Raw genomic sequence first — 17,028 nt, 5'->3', positions numbered from 1 at the left:
CTTCTCCTTTTTCATTTCTAATTTTCTTAATTTGGGCCCTTTCCCTTGTTTTCTTGATGAGTCCGGCTAAAGGTTTATCAATTTTGTTTATCTTTTCAAAGAACCAGATTTTAGTTTCATTAATCTTTTCTATTGTTTTCTTAGTGTCTATTTAATTTATTTCTGCTCAGATCTTTGTGTTTCCTTCTACTACCTTTGGGTTTTGTTTGTTCTTCTCTCTCCAGTGCCTTTAGGTGTAAGGTTAGCTTCCTTATTTGAGATTTGTCTTGTTTCCTGAGGTAAGCTTGTATTGCTATAAACTTCCATCTTAGAACTGTTTTTGCTGCATCCCATATCTTTTGGATCTTCATGCTTTCATTTTCACTTGTCTCTAGGTATTTTTTTTATTTCTTCTTTGATTTCTTCAGTGATCCATTGGTTGATTAGGAGCATATTGTTTAGCCTACATGTGCTTGTGGTTCTTTTTGCAGTTTCTTTCTTGTAGTTGATTTCTAATCTCATAGCATCATGGTTAGAAAAGATGCTAGATATGATTTCAATTTTCTTAAATTTACCAAGGCTTGCTTTGTTGCCTAGCATGTGATCTATCCTGGAGACTCTTCAGTGTGCACTTGAAAAGAATGTGTATTCTGATCCTTTTGGATGGAACACTCTATAGATATCAGTTAAGTCCATCTGGTGTAATGTGTCACTTAAGGACTGTGTTCTTTATTGATTTTATTTCTTTTCCTTGTCTGATTCCTTTGGTGAGGACTTCTAGTACTATGTTAAATACAAGTGGTGAGAGTGGACGTTTTTATCTTGTTCCTGATTTTAGAGGAAACACTTTTAGATTTCATCATTGACTATGATGTTAGCTGTGGGTTTGTCATATATGGCCTTTATTATGTTGAGGTATATTACCTCTATACTAACTTTGTTTAGAGTTTTTATCATAAATGATGTTTAGGGGCTTCCCTGGTGGTGCAGTGGTTGAGAGTCTGCCTGCCGATGCAGGGGACACGGGTTCGTGCCCCGGTCAGGGAGGATCCCACATGCCGCGGAGCAGCTAGGACCGTGAGCCATGGCTGCTGAGCCTGCGCGTCCGGAGTCTGTTCTCCACAATGGGTGAGGCCACAACAGTGAAAGGCCCGCATACCAAAAAAAAAAAAAAAAAAAAAAATGATGTTTAATTTTTTTCAAATGCATTTACAGCATCTATTGAGATAATCATATGATTTTTCTTCTTCAATTTGTTAATGTGGTGTATCACATTGATTGATTTGCAGATACTGAAGCATCCTTTACATCTCTGGGATAAATCCTATTTTATCATTTTGTGTTCCACTTAATAGGTTGTTCAATTTAGTTTGCTAATATTTTATTGAGGGTTTTTATCTATGTTCATCAGTGATATTAGCTTGTAATTTTCCTTTCTTTGGTGGTATCTTTGGTTTTGGTATCAGGGTTATGCTTGCCTTATAAAATGAGTTCAAAAGTATTCTTTTTTGTTTAATTTTCTAGGAATTCTTTGAGAAGGATGTGTGTTAACTCTTATTTAAATGTTTTTAGAATTCATCAGTGAAGCCATTTGTCCTGGACTTTTGTTTGTTGGGAATTGTTTTTATTACTGATTCAGTTTTATTACTGGTAATTGGTCTGTCCACATTTTCTAGTTCTTCCTGGTTGTCTTGGAAGAGTGTATGTTTCTAGGAATTTATCCATTTTTTTCTAGATTGTCCATTTTTTGGAGTATAGCTGTTTGTAATAATCTCTTATGATCCTTTTTATTTCTGTGCTATTAGTTATTTATCCTCTTTCCCTTCTGATTTTATTGATTTGGGCTCTTTCTCTTTTTTTCTTGATGAGTCTGGCTAGAGGTTTTTAATCTCTATTTCATTTGTTTCTGCTCTGATCTTTATTATTTCTTTCCTTCTACTAACTTTGAGTTTTGTTTCTTTCTTCTTTTTCTAGTTCCTTTAAGTGTAAGGTTAGATTGTTTGGCATTTTTCTTGCTTCCTGATATAGGTGTGGATAACTATCCACTTCCCTCTAATAACTGCTTTTGCTGTGGCCCATAGATTGTAGATCATTGTGTTTTTGCTTTCATTTGTCTCTGATTATTTTTTGATTTCCTCTTTGATTTCTGCAGTGATCCATTGGTTGTTTAGTGCATGTTGTTTAGACTCCACATGTGTGGGTTTTTTTTTTTTTTGAAGTTTTTTGTTGTTGTTCTTGTACTTGATTTCTAGTCTCATACCATTGTTGGAAAATATGCTTTATATGATTTCAGTCTTCTTAAATTTATTGAGGCTTGTTTTGCAACCCAGCATGTGAACTGTCTTTGGAGCATGTTCCATGTGCCCTTGAAAAAAATGTGTGTTTTTTTGTTTTTGGATAAAAAAGTTCTGTATATTTGTATTATTTTCATCTAGTCTAATGTGTCATTTAAGACCAGTTTTTCCTTATTGATTTTCTGTCTGGATGATCTCTCCATTGATGTAAGTGTGATATTGACATTGACTACTATTATTGTGTTACTGTCAATTTGTCTTTTAATATCAGTATTTGCATTATGTATTTAGGTATTCCAACTTTGGTTTCATATATATTTACAATTGATATACATCTTGCTGGATTGACCGCTTCATCATTATGTAATGTCCTTCTTTGTCTCTTGTTACAGTCTTTGTTTCAAAGTCTATTCATCTAATATAAGTATTGCTACCCCAGCTTTCTTTTCATTTCCATTTGGATGGAATACCTTTTTTATCATGTCACATTCAGTTTTTGTGTGTGTTTACATCTGAAGTGAGTCTCTTATAGGTAGCATATAGATGGTCTTGTTTTTTTTAGTCATTCAGCCACTTTCTATGTATTTTGATTGGAACATTTAATTTATTTACATTTTAAATAATTATCAATAGGTATGTATCAATACTTATTGCCATTTTGTTAATTTTTTTCTGGTTGTTTTTGTCTTTTTTATCTTTCTTCATCTTTTGCTCTCTTCCCTTGTGATTTGATGATTATCACTAGTGTTATGTTTGGATTCCTTTCTCTCTCTCTCTCTCTCTCTCTCGTGTGTGTGTGTGTGTGTGTGTGTGTGTGTGTGTGTGTGTCTGTTACAGGTTTTTGCTTTGTGGTTACTGTGATGTTCGTATTTCACAATATATATGATTATTTTCAGTTGATGATCTCTTAAGTTTGAACTCATCTAAAAACCCTGCATTTTTATACCCCTCTTATGTTTAATGTTTTTAACATCACATTTTCCATGTTTTTATGTGGATTTCTTAACTACTTTATTTGTATATATAGGTGATTTTACCACTCTTGTCTTTTAACCTTCCTAGTAGTTTTATAAGTGGTTGACTTTTACTGTGCTTTTGCCTTTACCAGTGAGATTTTGCCTTTTGTAATTTTTATATTTCTAGTTTGTGTCTTGTCTTTGCTACGTATAGAAGTCCCTTTAGCATTTCTTGGAGAGCCATTGGTTTAGTGATACCTAACTCTTTTAGTGCTTGCTTCTCTGTAAAACATTCTCTCTCCTTCAAATCTGAAGATAGCCTTGCTGGGTAGAGTAGTCTTGGTTGTATGTTTTGTCCTTTCATCACTTTGAATACATCACTTTGGCACTCCCTTCTGGCTTGCAGGTTCTGCTGAAAAGTCAACTGAAAGTCTTATGGGAATCCCTTTGTATGTAACTAGTTGCTTTTCTCTTGCCATTTTTAAGATTCCCTATCTATAATTTTTGCCATTTTAGTTATAGTGTGCCTTGGTGTGGATCTCTTTTCGTTCAGCTTGTTTTGGACTCAGTTGCTTCCTGGACCTGGATGTCCATTTCCTTTCCCAGGTAGGGGAAGTTTCCAGTTAATATTTCTTCAGATAAATTGTGTCCCTTTCTCTCTTCTCCTTTGGGACCCTTATAATGTGAATATTTGTACTCTTGGTATTTTTTCCAGAAATCTTTTAAAAGCTATCCTCATTTCTTAAATTCTTTTGTTCCCTTTTTCTGTTCAGCTTGGGTGATTTACATTATTCTGTCTTTCAGTTCACTGATCTGTTTCTCTGTATTATGTCATGTACTCTTGATTCCTTCTTAGTGTTATTTTTTTTTTAATTTCAACTATTGTATTCTTCAGCTCTGTTTTATGGTTCTTTATACTTTGTAACTCTTTGTTAGACTTCTCACTGTGTTCATCCATTATTCTCCCAAGTTCATTGAGCAGTTTTATGATCATTACCTTGAAGTCTTTATTGGGTAGGTTGCTCTCTTCCAGTTTGTTTAGTTCTTCTGAGATTCTGTCTTGTTCCTTTGTTTGGAACATATTCCTCTGTCTCCTCATTTTGCCCAGTTCTCTGTGTTTATTTCTATTTATTAAGTAGGTCAGTCATGTTTCCTGATCTTGGAGAAGTGGCATTAGTAGGAGATATCCTATGGGGCCAATCAGCATACTCCACTCTGGTCACCAGAGCTATATGTCCTAGGGGTGCCCCATGTGTGTGCTGCGTGGGTTCTTCTGTTGTGGTGGGGCCACTACTCTGGGTGTGCTGGCAGACAGGGCTGGCTCCCAGCCTAGTTGGTTGCCAGGCCCTGTGTTGTGGTGGCTGCCAGCCCACTGTTGGGCAGGGCTGGGTCCTGGCATGAGTGGCTGTTCAGCCCCAGTGGTCCCAAGGCTGGTGCTGCCTTGCTAGTAGGGGGGACCAGGGGCCTAGGTGACTGTCTGCAGGGTCTGGGGGGACCTAGGGCTGGTACCTCACCACTGGTGGGTGGGGTTGTCCCAGAGCAGCTTAATGTATGTGCCTATGGGGCTTTTATTTTTATCTTTGTTTCATCATATGTAACATGTCTTTTTCTTTTCTCAGTTACTTTTAAAGTTTTCTCTGTCTTGGGTTTTGAGCAATTTGGTTTGATGTCCCTTGGTGTAATTTTCTTTATTTCTTTTACTTGGGGTTCACTGACCTTTGATATGTGGGTTCATAGTTTCCATAAAATCTGGAAATTTTAGAGACATTATTTCTTCAAATATTGTTTTCTTCCCTCTTACTTTCTGAGACTCTAATTGTAGTTGTGTGCTTTGTCAGTTGAAGTTGTCCCATAGTTCATTGATGCTCTGCTCTTTTGCTTGCTTGTTTTGCACTTTTTTTTTCTTTTTTATAGTGTTTATTGCCGTGTCTTCACCAGTCTTTTTACCTGCCATCTTAAATTTGCCATTAATCCTATTTGGTTCTTTTTATTTTTTTTTGTCTCACATTTTAGTTTTCATCTCTGTTTTATTTGTTTCTTTTCATGTCTCTCTACTTAACTTTTGAACATATGTTTCAGTTGTGGGTCAATTTTGATTGATTGATTTTTTTCTTTTCATTTTGCATTGTATTTTCCTTCTCTTTTGTATGCCTTGTAATTTTGGATAAGAAGCTTGACATAGTGAATTTTACCTTGGTGAGTGCTGGATGCTTTTGTATTCCCATTCTTGAGCTACTTTCTGAGTTAAATTAGGGAAAACAATTGATACTTTTGTGCCTTCCTTTTAAGATATATTTAGGCAGGACCAGAGTAGTGTTTAATCTAGGGATACTCACTACTCAGGCAGGTTTCTTTCAAGTTCTCTACCAAATACTCAATGAATATGAGATTTTTCCAGTCTGACTGGTGGGAACAGGCAATATTCTTCACCCTGCATGGACTCCCATTTCCCTCTAATCCTTTCATACAGTTCTTCCCATGACCTTTGTTATTTTTTTCACCACATATGGGTTTGTAATGAAGACACTTGAAAGAGACCCCCTACAGGGTTCTCTCTCTGCTCCTCTTACCTCTTCATTAATCTTTCTTGCTTTTTCTGCCCTGGTCTTCCCTGACTCTCAGTTCTGCTTCATCACCACAGGGAATCTGCCAGGCTCTGCCTGAGTTTTCCTTACCTACCCAGCATCCTGAAAACTCTTTCAAGGTTCTAAGCTAGAGCAATCATAGGGCTTACTTGATTTGTTTCCCATCTTTTAGGGGTTACTTTCCTTCATTGCCTAATATCTGATCTCTTGAAAACTGTTGCTTCCTGTATTTTATGGGTATGTTTTTTTGGAGGGGCTGGGTTTCAACCAGGTGAGTGAATCCAGTTCCTGGTTTTACATCTTGGCCAGAGGCACAGAAGTTCTGGGAACTTTAATCATTTTTATGATTATCATTTATGTCTGTTTTATTGATGTAATTCACTGTTATGTTCTTTTTAATATTATTTTTTCATTTATTTCTGCACATATGTTCTTTTTCCAATAGATTTTTTTGATTGGTTGTTCTACTCCTCTACATAGTTTCAACCAATTACATTATTCTTCAAATTCTGACATTACAGTGTAGTCTTTGGTTTCTCACTACCTCTGCTAGTGATAAAAAGTTCACAAATGCTTTTGTTTCTATATTAGAAGATGCTTGTTAAGGAGAGTTTAATTCTCCTTTCTATAAAAGATGCTTGGTAGAGAGTTTATTTTAAATTGTTACATCATTTAATAAATTTAAAATTGTGTTTTACTATGAGGTTATATTACATTTATAAGTTTTTATTACAACATAGAGAAAATAAGCATATTTACATTTACTCTGATGAAAAATATATGATATTCTGACCACTACATTGCTAGAAATCAGCTGCTAACCTTGGATTTATGTTTTGCTTTCTTTAGTATTTTATACAGTAAACCACCAGTTACTGAGCATATTAACAACATGGGACCCCCATTCTATGATGTTGTATCTGTATACAGATACACTTATACTTTGGGGCCCAGATTACCAGCAAAGATCTATAGTTCCTTTCTCCTCCTGACCATTTAGCATATTCCACCATAGTTCCTGCTACTTTACATTTTTCTCCTCCCTCACTAACCACATTCAAGTTACACAGCATTGGTATCCCCTGATTTTAGAATGGTAAATAAGGATATGCTGTATTTTGAAAAATCTGTTTTAAGATTCTCTTTTGACAGTTAACTATGCAGTATATGGGTTTTGTTTACCCTAATGATAGGTCAACTAAAACAGATTGCAAAGCTATTAATCCTGTCATACTTTGAGAAAATGTGAAATGATATATTTTACTAAAACCTTTAATGATATGTAGTTTCATGTATGTATATATATATTTTTTTCATTTTAATTTAGGATTTGCTTTCCCATATGCTGCATATGGACCCACAGCAGCGGTACACTACAGAACAAGTATTAAAACACTCATGGATAACCCACAGAGATCAGTTGCCAAATGATCAGCCAAGTAGAAATGATACATCACATGTTGTTAAGGTAAAACAAACATACTTTTAAGCACTTTCTAAATGCTTGATACTAATAATGCCATTGCATGCCATCCACTGATGACACATATAATTACTTTAAAGTATCTTTATTTTTTAAAGGTATATTTATAGATTTTTTGTTTTGGTTTGCTTTTTTAAGTAACAAACTTCTTTAGCTACTGCCCTACTGATGATAAATAAAATTTTCTTGATTGTATTTGACTTGCTCTTAAGAGACACTGGGGCTAGGAGCAGACTAAATTCAAGTTTTGTATGGAACCAAAAGATGGCTAGTGGTTCCTAAATTAATAACCATTGGTTTCCATATTTATAGACATTGAACCTAGATTTTAAAGTTTAGTGTTTTATCCATTTATCTGTTGATGAACACTAAGATGTTTCCATATCTTGGCCATTGTGATATTGCTGGAATGAACATGGGAATGCAGATAATCTCTGAGGGTAAAGAAATTGTGATGTGTGTGTGTGTGTGTGTGTGTGTGTGTATGGAATATATTATATATAATAGAATATTATTCAGCTTTTTAAAAGGAGATCTTGCCATTTGCCACAACATAGATGAACCCATAAGACATTATTGTTAAGTGAAATAATGTAGACACAGAAAGAAAAATAGTACATGATCTCTCTTATATGTGGAATCTAAAAAAGTCATATATGTAGAAACAGAGAGTAGAACAGTGGTTACCAAGGGCACGGAGGTGGTGGAAATGGGGAGATATTTGTTAAGGTATACAAAGTTACAGTTATGTAGGATGAATAAGTCTAGAGATCTAATGTGAAGCCTGATGACTATAGTTAATAATACTATATTGAGTACTGGAAATTTTCTAAGATTTCAGGTGCTCTCATCACACAAAAAGTGATAACTGTGTGAAGAGAAAATATGTTGATTAGCTTGACTGTAGTAATCATTTTACTATAGATTTCAAAATAACATGTTATATGCCTTAAATGTATACAATTCTTATTAAAAATAAGATTAAAAAGATATTTAAAAGCAAATTCAAAGAGTTTTGAAAGACTGATAAAAATAATACATTTTAGTGTTTTAAAAATTTGTAAGAAGCATAGTTATTGAAGCAAAAAATATACAAGTAATCAAGTGTTAATTAATCAAGGGAGCATCAATGCACAGATTAAGGATTCTCAATTATTTTCCTGGGGGGAAGAAGTTGTAGTCTAGTTAAATTTCTCATGATATAATGTGGAAGTTTTCTTACTTCCAGAGATTGTTATTAATTTTGTGATATTTTTCATTATTTTAGGGAGCAGTGGTCGCCACATATTCTGCCCTGACTCACAAGACCTTTCAACCAGTCCTAGAGCCTGTTGCTGCTTCAAGCTTAGCTCAACGACGGAGCATGAAAAAGCGAACATCAACTGGTCTGTAAGACTTTTAGTGTTCCTCAGCCTAACTGGATGAATAAAAATTTAAATGTGTGGCTTTTTGTCTAATCCTATATCAAAGGCATTGTTTTCTACTACATTACTTGAATATTCTGTTTAAGCTTCCTTTTTTTAAGGGGGAGTGAGATTAAAAACATATACAGGTCCACAATATTCATACCGCATTGTTTTTCAGTAGTGTCCAAGTGTTTATTTAAGTATAAAATTGGTGTCTACAAGGTCCTACCAACTTCTCTGCACACTAACTTCTAAAGTTCCTTTCAAATAAAGTTACTTTAATAGTTTTTCTGGTTGTGTAAAATAATGGTTTGGGGAATCATTACCAACAATTAAGATGGAAGTATAATAGTATAATGCCAAGCAATGTCAGTATTTTTTAACATTAGATCCTGAAAGGATAGGCTTCTTTTTTTTTTTTTAAGAAAAACAAACAAAAAACGTATTGTAGAAGCTTATTATGTGTAACCAAAGGACTCCGTTCATTTGACTCTCTGTAGTTACTAAAATGTAAACATAGTAGTTTGGTGCCAGATTAAAAAATCATTTATGCTAATATGTTAACTCCTAATATGGTTGATGCTAAATTTTACAGGAGAATTAAATCACAGATAATGTGTGCCGACAGACCTGTGTATTATCCATAAAGGGCCTCATCTAGAAATAAAGGTTTTCATAAGGCTTCTGTAAATTTTACATCTAATGGAATTGTAGTACAAGTGAAGAAAATTTTAGCCAAAGGCTTTATATTGTTGTTGTAATCTACTAAATAGGTCATAGTTAAGCCTTTGAAAATAAAGTACATGGTGTTGGCACTACCTTGGTGTTATGTAAGCTGACTTTCAAGTTAACCAATTGGATTTAATTATCATCTGTCCCTTTATAATGAACTACACTGTTGTTTTTTGGACTTCCATGTGCTTTGAATTACAGTGTAGCATATTAATATATCTTTAATCCTATGGTCATATAGTTGAAACTTTACTATAGTGGACTTGTGAGCTTAGCACACATCATATAGTTATAATGCACTTCAGTAAACTTTAGATAATGCTACATAATAGTTTACTTCAAGAAGATAAAGTCTTTTTAAATAGGAAGTAATGTTAATGATATGCATAAAATTTGAACACATTTTAAAATCATATTTATAATAAAAAGCTCTGGCCAAATTTGTCCTATTATTAAATTTTTGATTCAGAACCACTGCGTAGTATGTATTGTTTTCTCTAAATGATGGAATTTGAAAGAATCTTTTTGTGTTGTTGAAGAAAATACCATTACTACTACTTTAAATACCATTACTGCTACTACTACTGCTGCTACTGCTACTGCTACTGCTACTGACAGAAGGAACTCATGAATGTAAACTGGAGGATATTATACTTTTCTTTAGTGAATATAAGTGATCTACTTGTGCATGCTTGGTATTCTGTTTGCTGTGTATTTTATTTTGCTTAGTTCAGAGAGAGGTGATTATTGAGTGCTGAAGTATACAATTTAGTCTAGGAGACTTGTAACTTCAGTATTTAATAAAAGAAACTATACATAATTCTCTTTATAATGTAAGTGATGTATATTCCATTCACAAAGGTCTGTTTCTTGTGTGTGATATATAAAAGTATGTATCCTTATTTTGAGGTGTCTTTTTGCAATAATGGAAAGACATTAAAGAACATCTAGTGTTACATGTAAAACATTACTTAGAAACATACTGGGATCATATCTTGTAGATTTTTATGTCCCAGTTTGGCTTTTTCTTTCCTCATTTTGCTTTATTACTAGAAGTACTTGTGTGTGACAGTTTGTGTTCTTATATTCTGGCTTATTTTCCTCTTGTCATTATCTTGTTTGTGATGTTATATCTTCTTATCAGAATTGATATGACAAACTCAGAGGTAAGATTTTGGTGTTCAGCTTTTCAGGACAGAGATGCTCTTTCCATGTATGCTTTTGTAGTAGTAGAATTAGGGTAAGTAAAGTTGGAAAATGAAAAATGACCACAAAATAACTTTCAGTCTTTCAATAATCAGTAGTTTTTGAAAGTAGATGATCTTAATTTTTCAATGAGTATGCTCAGAAAGATCATGTCATACAGTCCCTTCCTGAAAGGAACGTGATCAGAAATAAGCAATGAACAGCATGATTCCTTATCACTCAGTGAGGATTGACAGTGTATAAAAGATGCAGATGTGCTAGTGGATTTTTCCAATAATTGTGAGAGCTTTCTTCTGGAAAATTCAAACATGGTAGCTTAACAGTAGTAGGGGGCAACCTTATTATAAGGGAAAACTTCAAATTACACCCTCATTCTGTAGGAGGAACCCAGGTAGGGATACCTAACCATGTCTATTTTGGTTAGAACTCTAGAGCAACAAGAGCAGATATGAATGGGACATTTTTTTGATGGGATTTCTACAAATACTTAACCAGTATAAACAAATCCTTTCTTTGAGACTTTAGAATACTTTGGTTTCTAATGGATTTGTGAACACTATTTTGCATTGCTTTTCTTTCTAGTTGATGGTTCTTGGTAGTATTTAATCATAGCACAGTTTGGGGGTTTTATTGTTGTTCTGGAAAGGAGAGGATATTGTATTGTTTTTCTCGAAGGGAAAAACCAGATTTTCCCAGATAGACTTTACCATCTATTGTACTAAAGCACATATTATTATGAATAAACTCAGGAAACCATTTGTATGAAAATTAAAATGTAGTGCTGGTATTGGTGATTTTGTGGAAAAAAGCAATGGTTTTAATTCTTTCATGAAAATCAAACTTTAGCCTATTTTCTTAGATCCATGAATGCCTAAACTTTGATTTTTGTCATTCATTGCCATTGGTAATTAAACATAGTAAAGCATTTTGATAGCACCTCTGGTTAGCCCAAAGAGATTTTATATGTATAGGCAACTTGAAACCTTAAGAATAGATGCTTGGTGTTTATAACAGGGGTCCCCAATCCCCCGGGCCACAGACCCATACCGGTCTACGGTCTGTTAGGAACCAGGCCACACAGCAGAAGGTGAGCGGTGGGTGGGCAAGCGAGCGAAGCTTCATCTGCTGCTCCCCATCGCTCCCCATCACTTGCATTACCACCTGAACCACCCCGCCCCCCCACCCCCGATCCATGGAAAAATTGTCTTCCATGAAACCAGTCCCTGGTGCTAAAAAGGTTGGGGACTTCTGGTCTGTAATGTCTCCTCTTTGAAACATCATGTTAAAATAGTACTTCCCACAGAAACTTATTCATACTGATTGAGTAGCATTTTCCTGACAGTAAGAGGCCCTTCATATGTGAAGAAGGAAAAGAACCACTTACCTTGGCTTTAAGATCAACTAGAAAACTTAGGCTTTAAACTAGGCAAAGTATGTCTTTGGCATTCTCTACATTCTCTTCCTCCTGACTTTCCAGCTCCTGCATGCTATCCTACTTGAGTAGCTCACAGAGGACTCCAATGATTAAAGCTTAATCCAGAAGGATTCTGTGCTCCAAAAGGACCTCTACCCTTCCCCTTCCATGAATCAGAACTTCCATTCTCACAGAGCAGCTATTTTCAGCTAAAAAGGTGAAAGGAAAGCGATTTTATTAAATTAATTCACATTTTTCTGTCAGTGGCTAATAGATAATTTGACATTTTTCAAGGAAGAGGTCCATTAATCAAATGAGTTTCTAGTTGCTGGATTTTCAGGCAGTCTAGCCAGATGAGAATAATTTTAAAATCAGTTATTATCAGGGAAGATATTTTGGGGCAAGGAACTTACACAACGTGCCCCTAGTATCAGATTATCAAAAAAAAGTGTCCTTTTTGTGGTTTTTTTGTTTTTTTGCACAGCTCCTTCCTTACTACTTCTCAATCTACATTTTCTCTTAAAAACTTCCAAGCTCTTTCATCACAATGAACTTCACAATGAACTTTTATGACAGAATTGTGTGGAGGGAGGCAGTTGTTGTTAAGCCCATATTTATCTGTATTCTTGTTTCTCATATTACATAGTCCATATAACATAAGTAGTCTCCCCCCTAGCCCCAGACTCTATTCCTATTTTATTGATAGAGAAACAAGAGCACAGAAAGATTGAATGCAAACTATCAGTGAAGTCAAAGTCTCCAGATCCTTTGACTAGATTTCAGGACACAGAGAACCTATTTATCACAATGTTATTCCTCAACAAGAATGCAAGCCATATTAGGTATAGATTTGTCAACTACACTTAAACTCCTTTAGAACAGGTTCTTACATTTCAAAGCTTATTCAAGTATTTTTGGCGTGTATCTCAAAATGAATTAACAGAATAATTCAGTAGTGTGCTACCTGCCTTCCTATGCAAGAGTGTAGTGTCATTGATAGTGATTATTATCAAATACATTATTATCAATACATTATGCTCATGGATGCACTGTTCCTGGTTTTAGTCATACAATATAGTGAAGTCCATCATATAATTTGAATGAAATGATAAAGCTTGATCATCTAAAATTCAGTTTGATTGCTAATACTTGAAGGTATAGTAAACCCTAAATTATAGGCATAAGCTTCTTTGAAATATGAAGAAAAACACAAAGGAAAATAATTTTTATAATATAGAAATTCAAGATTGCTTAGTTAGATAATATTCCACAAATTATGTACCTTTTAGTTTATTGACCAGCAAGAAGTCTTAGCTGAATGCTTAGGAATATAGACATATATATGTATATATACATATGTATATGATAGACACATTCAAATTTGTTTTATATTCACATTTCTAAACCGTGTACAATAGAACTTCTTTGGATGACTTTTGCTTTCATTTTGTTTGTGTAATAACATGAACTAATTTACTCGTCAAAAAATGTCTTATTAAGCATCTAAGTTTATGTGGGACAGTTTTAGAGAATGTACAAAGTTCATTAGTTTCTTAATAAATTGTCAGAATGTGACCAATAAGATTTATTTGCTTCTTTTCTTTCCTATCAACTAATATTTCTCAGGTCACATTTGAGTTCTCTTTTCAAATTCTCTCCCTCTGAAATTGATACCACTTATAGCAAAAATGTTGTTTGTTTTTTAGTATGATAAAATCATTTTAAACATCATGGAAGCAGTGTAGCAAGAAACAACCATTTTAAAAGTTATACAAGGGAACTTCTCTGGTGGTGCAGTGGTTAAGAATCTGCCTGCCAATGCAGGGGACACGGGTTCGAGCCCTGGTCCAGGAAGATCCCACATGCCGTGGAGCAACTAAGCCCAGCACCATAACTACTGAGCCTGTGTTCTAGAGCCCCTGAGCCTCAACTACTGAGTCCACATGCTGTAACTACTGAAGCCCGTGCACCTAGAGCCCATGCTCCACAAAAAGAGAAGCCACTGCAATGAGAAGCCCGTGCACTGCAAGGAAGAGTAGCTCCCACTCGCTGCAGCTAGAGAAAGCCCGCTCACAGCAATGAAGACCCAACACAGCCAAAAATAAATAAATAAATAAATATTTTAAAAATAAATAAATAAAAGTTATACAAGAAACTTTGATTAAATATCCAAATGCAAGCATGGTTTGGAAATGAGAATTTATTTTGCATTAAATTCCGTACTACAAGAAAAGGAGAAAGAGGTTTTCCTGTGTTTGATTTTTTTTTAACAGTAAATAGTGTTGGTAGTTGTGAGTTACATAGGATTTATGCAGAAAGAGCATAGTTTGCTATAGCCACAGTGGCAAAAAAAAAACAAAAAAACAATTGTCCTGCCAACACTTCCCAAGCACTTTGGGATTCATCGGCTTCTTTTCTGATGTAAGAAACATGATATTTACTGACGTTTTTTGCACTTCTCAAGACAGAAATGGCATTAAGTAGAAGTTGTGTGTATATTTGATTCACGTGTACTTAAAAACTCAAAAGCTGAAATTGAAAGAAAAGGTCCTCAGTAGTCAGATTTTTAGTATTTTCTTTTTCTGCCTGCATTATGGAGTTTATACCATAATTTATTTTATAAATGTTTTCTTTAAGATACTGTTCCTTTTGACATTAAAGTTTTTATTGTATTACATATTTTGTGTAAGACCAAATCCAGTACTGCATTTATAGTGTTTTCCCCCTCATAGTGCTGCTAAAGAAATAGCTATCATTTTGAATTTACAGCATGCCAAACATGACATAGAAATTTTATTTATTTTTATTCTTGTTAAAACTCTGTGAGCAACATTTATCAAGATATCATGTTAAATTACTAGCATTCTCTGGGTACTAAATAAAAAGGCTGCAACTTTCTAACATTTTACATTAGACCTTGCTTGATCATTTATGGATATAAAATTGTGTCAGCTTTTATACACACGTATATCTTCTTTCATATTTCATTGAAAATTGCTATACATTGTTCAGGAGCCAGTTGTAAAAAAGGCGTATCAAGATATCATTTGTTTATGCATATAACCTTGATATTTGAACTGTAATGTTTTCCCACTTTAGGATTACTCTTCTAATGTTATTAAAAGGCATGGGAATTCAAGAAAATAAAGATGAAAACTTACAGTATTTTTAGGACTTATCAGGAGAATTCATCTGTCTGTAAGTTAAGGTGACAACTTAATCTTTTCTACAGTAAGGACAAATGAAAATCTTAGTCTCTAAATATTGGAAAATTTATTTTAAGCTTGAAATCAAGTAGAATAACAGAAATTATATCCCCTAACATTTGTAGGCCATGTTAGGTTATAGCAGCTATGCATACACATGTAGAAATTTAATTTCATATGAGGTTCAGAAATGCATCTAGAGCCTGGCAGTCAGAATCTCCACGTACCTCTTCTGTTTTTCTCAACTTCCAAAAAGTAAATAGATAGACCCTAGTACAACTTTGCGAAGACTTCAAAACTTGCTTTCTCATTGGCCACATCTTTTTCATCACTCTTATGCTTTTGCTTCTTTCATGCCTCCCATCTACCCCATCCCTTAATAAAATATCTGATCACTGCTTATACATCATAATACTTTAAGAAACTTCTTCCCACTAAAGTATACTTCATTCTGCATTTGTCTTGTAAACATTAGCTACCAGGATAAAGAATGCATTTTTGTTGACTGGTGCCCTGAAATAATTTAGTCCTACCAGGCTCAACTTGGTTTAATCTTCTTAGGTTGACTTGGAGGGTAGGGTGAGAGGTAGAAGAAGCAGACCACAATTTGTTTCTCCCATGATTCCCCCAGTGCCCTCCTATTTACTTGGAGAGATAGATTGAAAATTTTGGGGACCTATTTGTGAAGGTAAGGTTTATGTTCTTTTACCACTGGATTTTTCTAGAATTAGAACCTGCTCTATTCAAGCCTACAACAGCCTCTGTTTCTTTATCTCTTTCCCTCATCTCCATGCCCCATCTCCCTGCCTAAGCACAGGTTAGGAGCCAAGCCTTGCCTTTTTCTCTCCTTTTGCTTCAAGACTCTCAGATACATTTGTTATATTTTCTAAACATAGGTATTTTACATTTTCTTTTAGTATTGTAAAGTAAGCCACTGTATTTTACTTCCTCTGATTATTCAGATTCTGACAAAAAATACATTCTCTTTGTTAATAGTTGCAATTTTTACTTAACAGATGTATGGTGTGTTTTCTTGCCAGACACTATTACTGATTTTATTCTTCATTCTTCTAAAGGAGATTCAAGGTTATTTATAGTAATAAATATGTATGCAATAAGGCCGTTAAAATTGAAACACAAAAACAAAACTGTGAAAAATGATAAGGAAAGTGTGCTGAGAGCCAGGGCTAACAAGTCATTTAATTGAACATTAAATTGAGCTCTGAGCTTCCTGACAGGGAAGGCAAGAAGAGAAACTCAGCAGATTAGATAACAATTACGTGACAAGAAGCATGCCAGTTCTGCAAGAGATGCTTTTTGCTGATGCTGAAGTTTTGAAAGTATTTAACATAGGATAACCTTATATAAGGGGCACTGAACTAAATAATGTCTTTAACCATGGTGTTGTAGCAAATCCATTAGGATCTTTTTAGTTGCAATGCTAACACCTAACTCAAACTGACTTAAACAAGCAAAGGGGGTTTGTTGACTGGATTCATGTCTTAGGCAGTATCATGAGGACATTTTTTCTCCATCCTTCAGATCTATTTTCAATGCTGACCCATTCTCAGGCTCTACATGATGGCAAGATGGCAGTAACAGGTCCAAACATTACCTTTTCCCTCATGTTTAACTCTTGGGGCTAGAGTCAACTCTGTAAGAAATACTTGAATAGAAAATGGGAAGAGGAGTGATCCTTCAGATGGAAATTGATGTAGCCATAATAAGGGCAAATTGATGCAGCATAACATATCATGTCCTCTATTC

General features: G+C 34.6%; 1 protein-coding gene across 2 annotated transcripts in view; it reads left to right on the top strand.

The window, feature by feature from the left end:
- RPS6KA6 (ribosomal protein S6 kinase A6) overlaps nt 1-8,690 on the top strand; it is a gene marked incomplete at its 3' end in the record, with an annotated part of 166,101 nt that extends 157,411 nt beyond the window's left edge. For both annotated transcript variants that reach the window (XM_082864243.1, XM_082864244.1), the window contains exons 21-22: nt 7,142-7,282; nt 8,565-8,690. In XM_082864243.1, coding sequence (XP_082720369.1) covers nt 7,142-7,282; nt 8,565-8,690 — 267 coding nt within the window. The remainder of the gene's footprint in view (nt 1-7,141; nt 7,283-8,564) is intronic.
- Between the last annotated feature and the right edge of the window lie 8,338 nt (nt 8,691-17,028).

This window comes from Leucopleurus acutus, assembly GCF_964270905.1.
Source record: "Leucopleurus acutus genome assembly, chromosome: X".
In the NCBI taxonomy this organism is placed as follows: Eukaryota; Metazoa; Chordata; class Mammalia; order Artiodactyla; family Delphinidae; genus Leucopleurus; species Leucopleurus acutus.
This window is presented reverse-complemented; position numbering and strand designations above follow the sequence as displayed.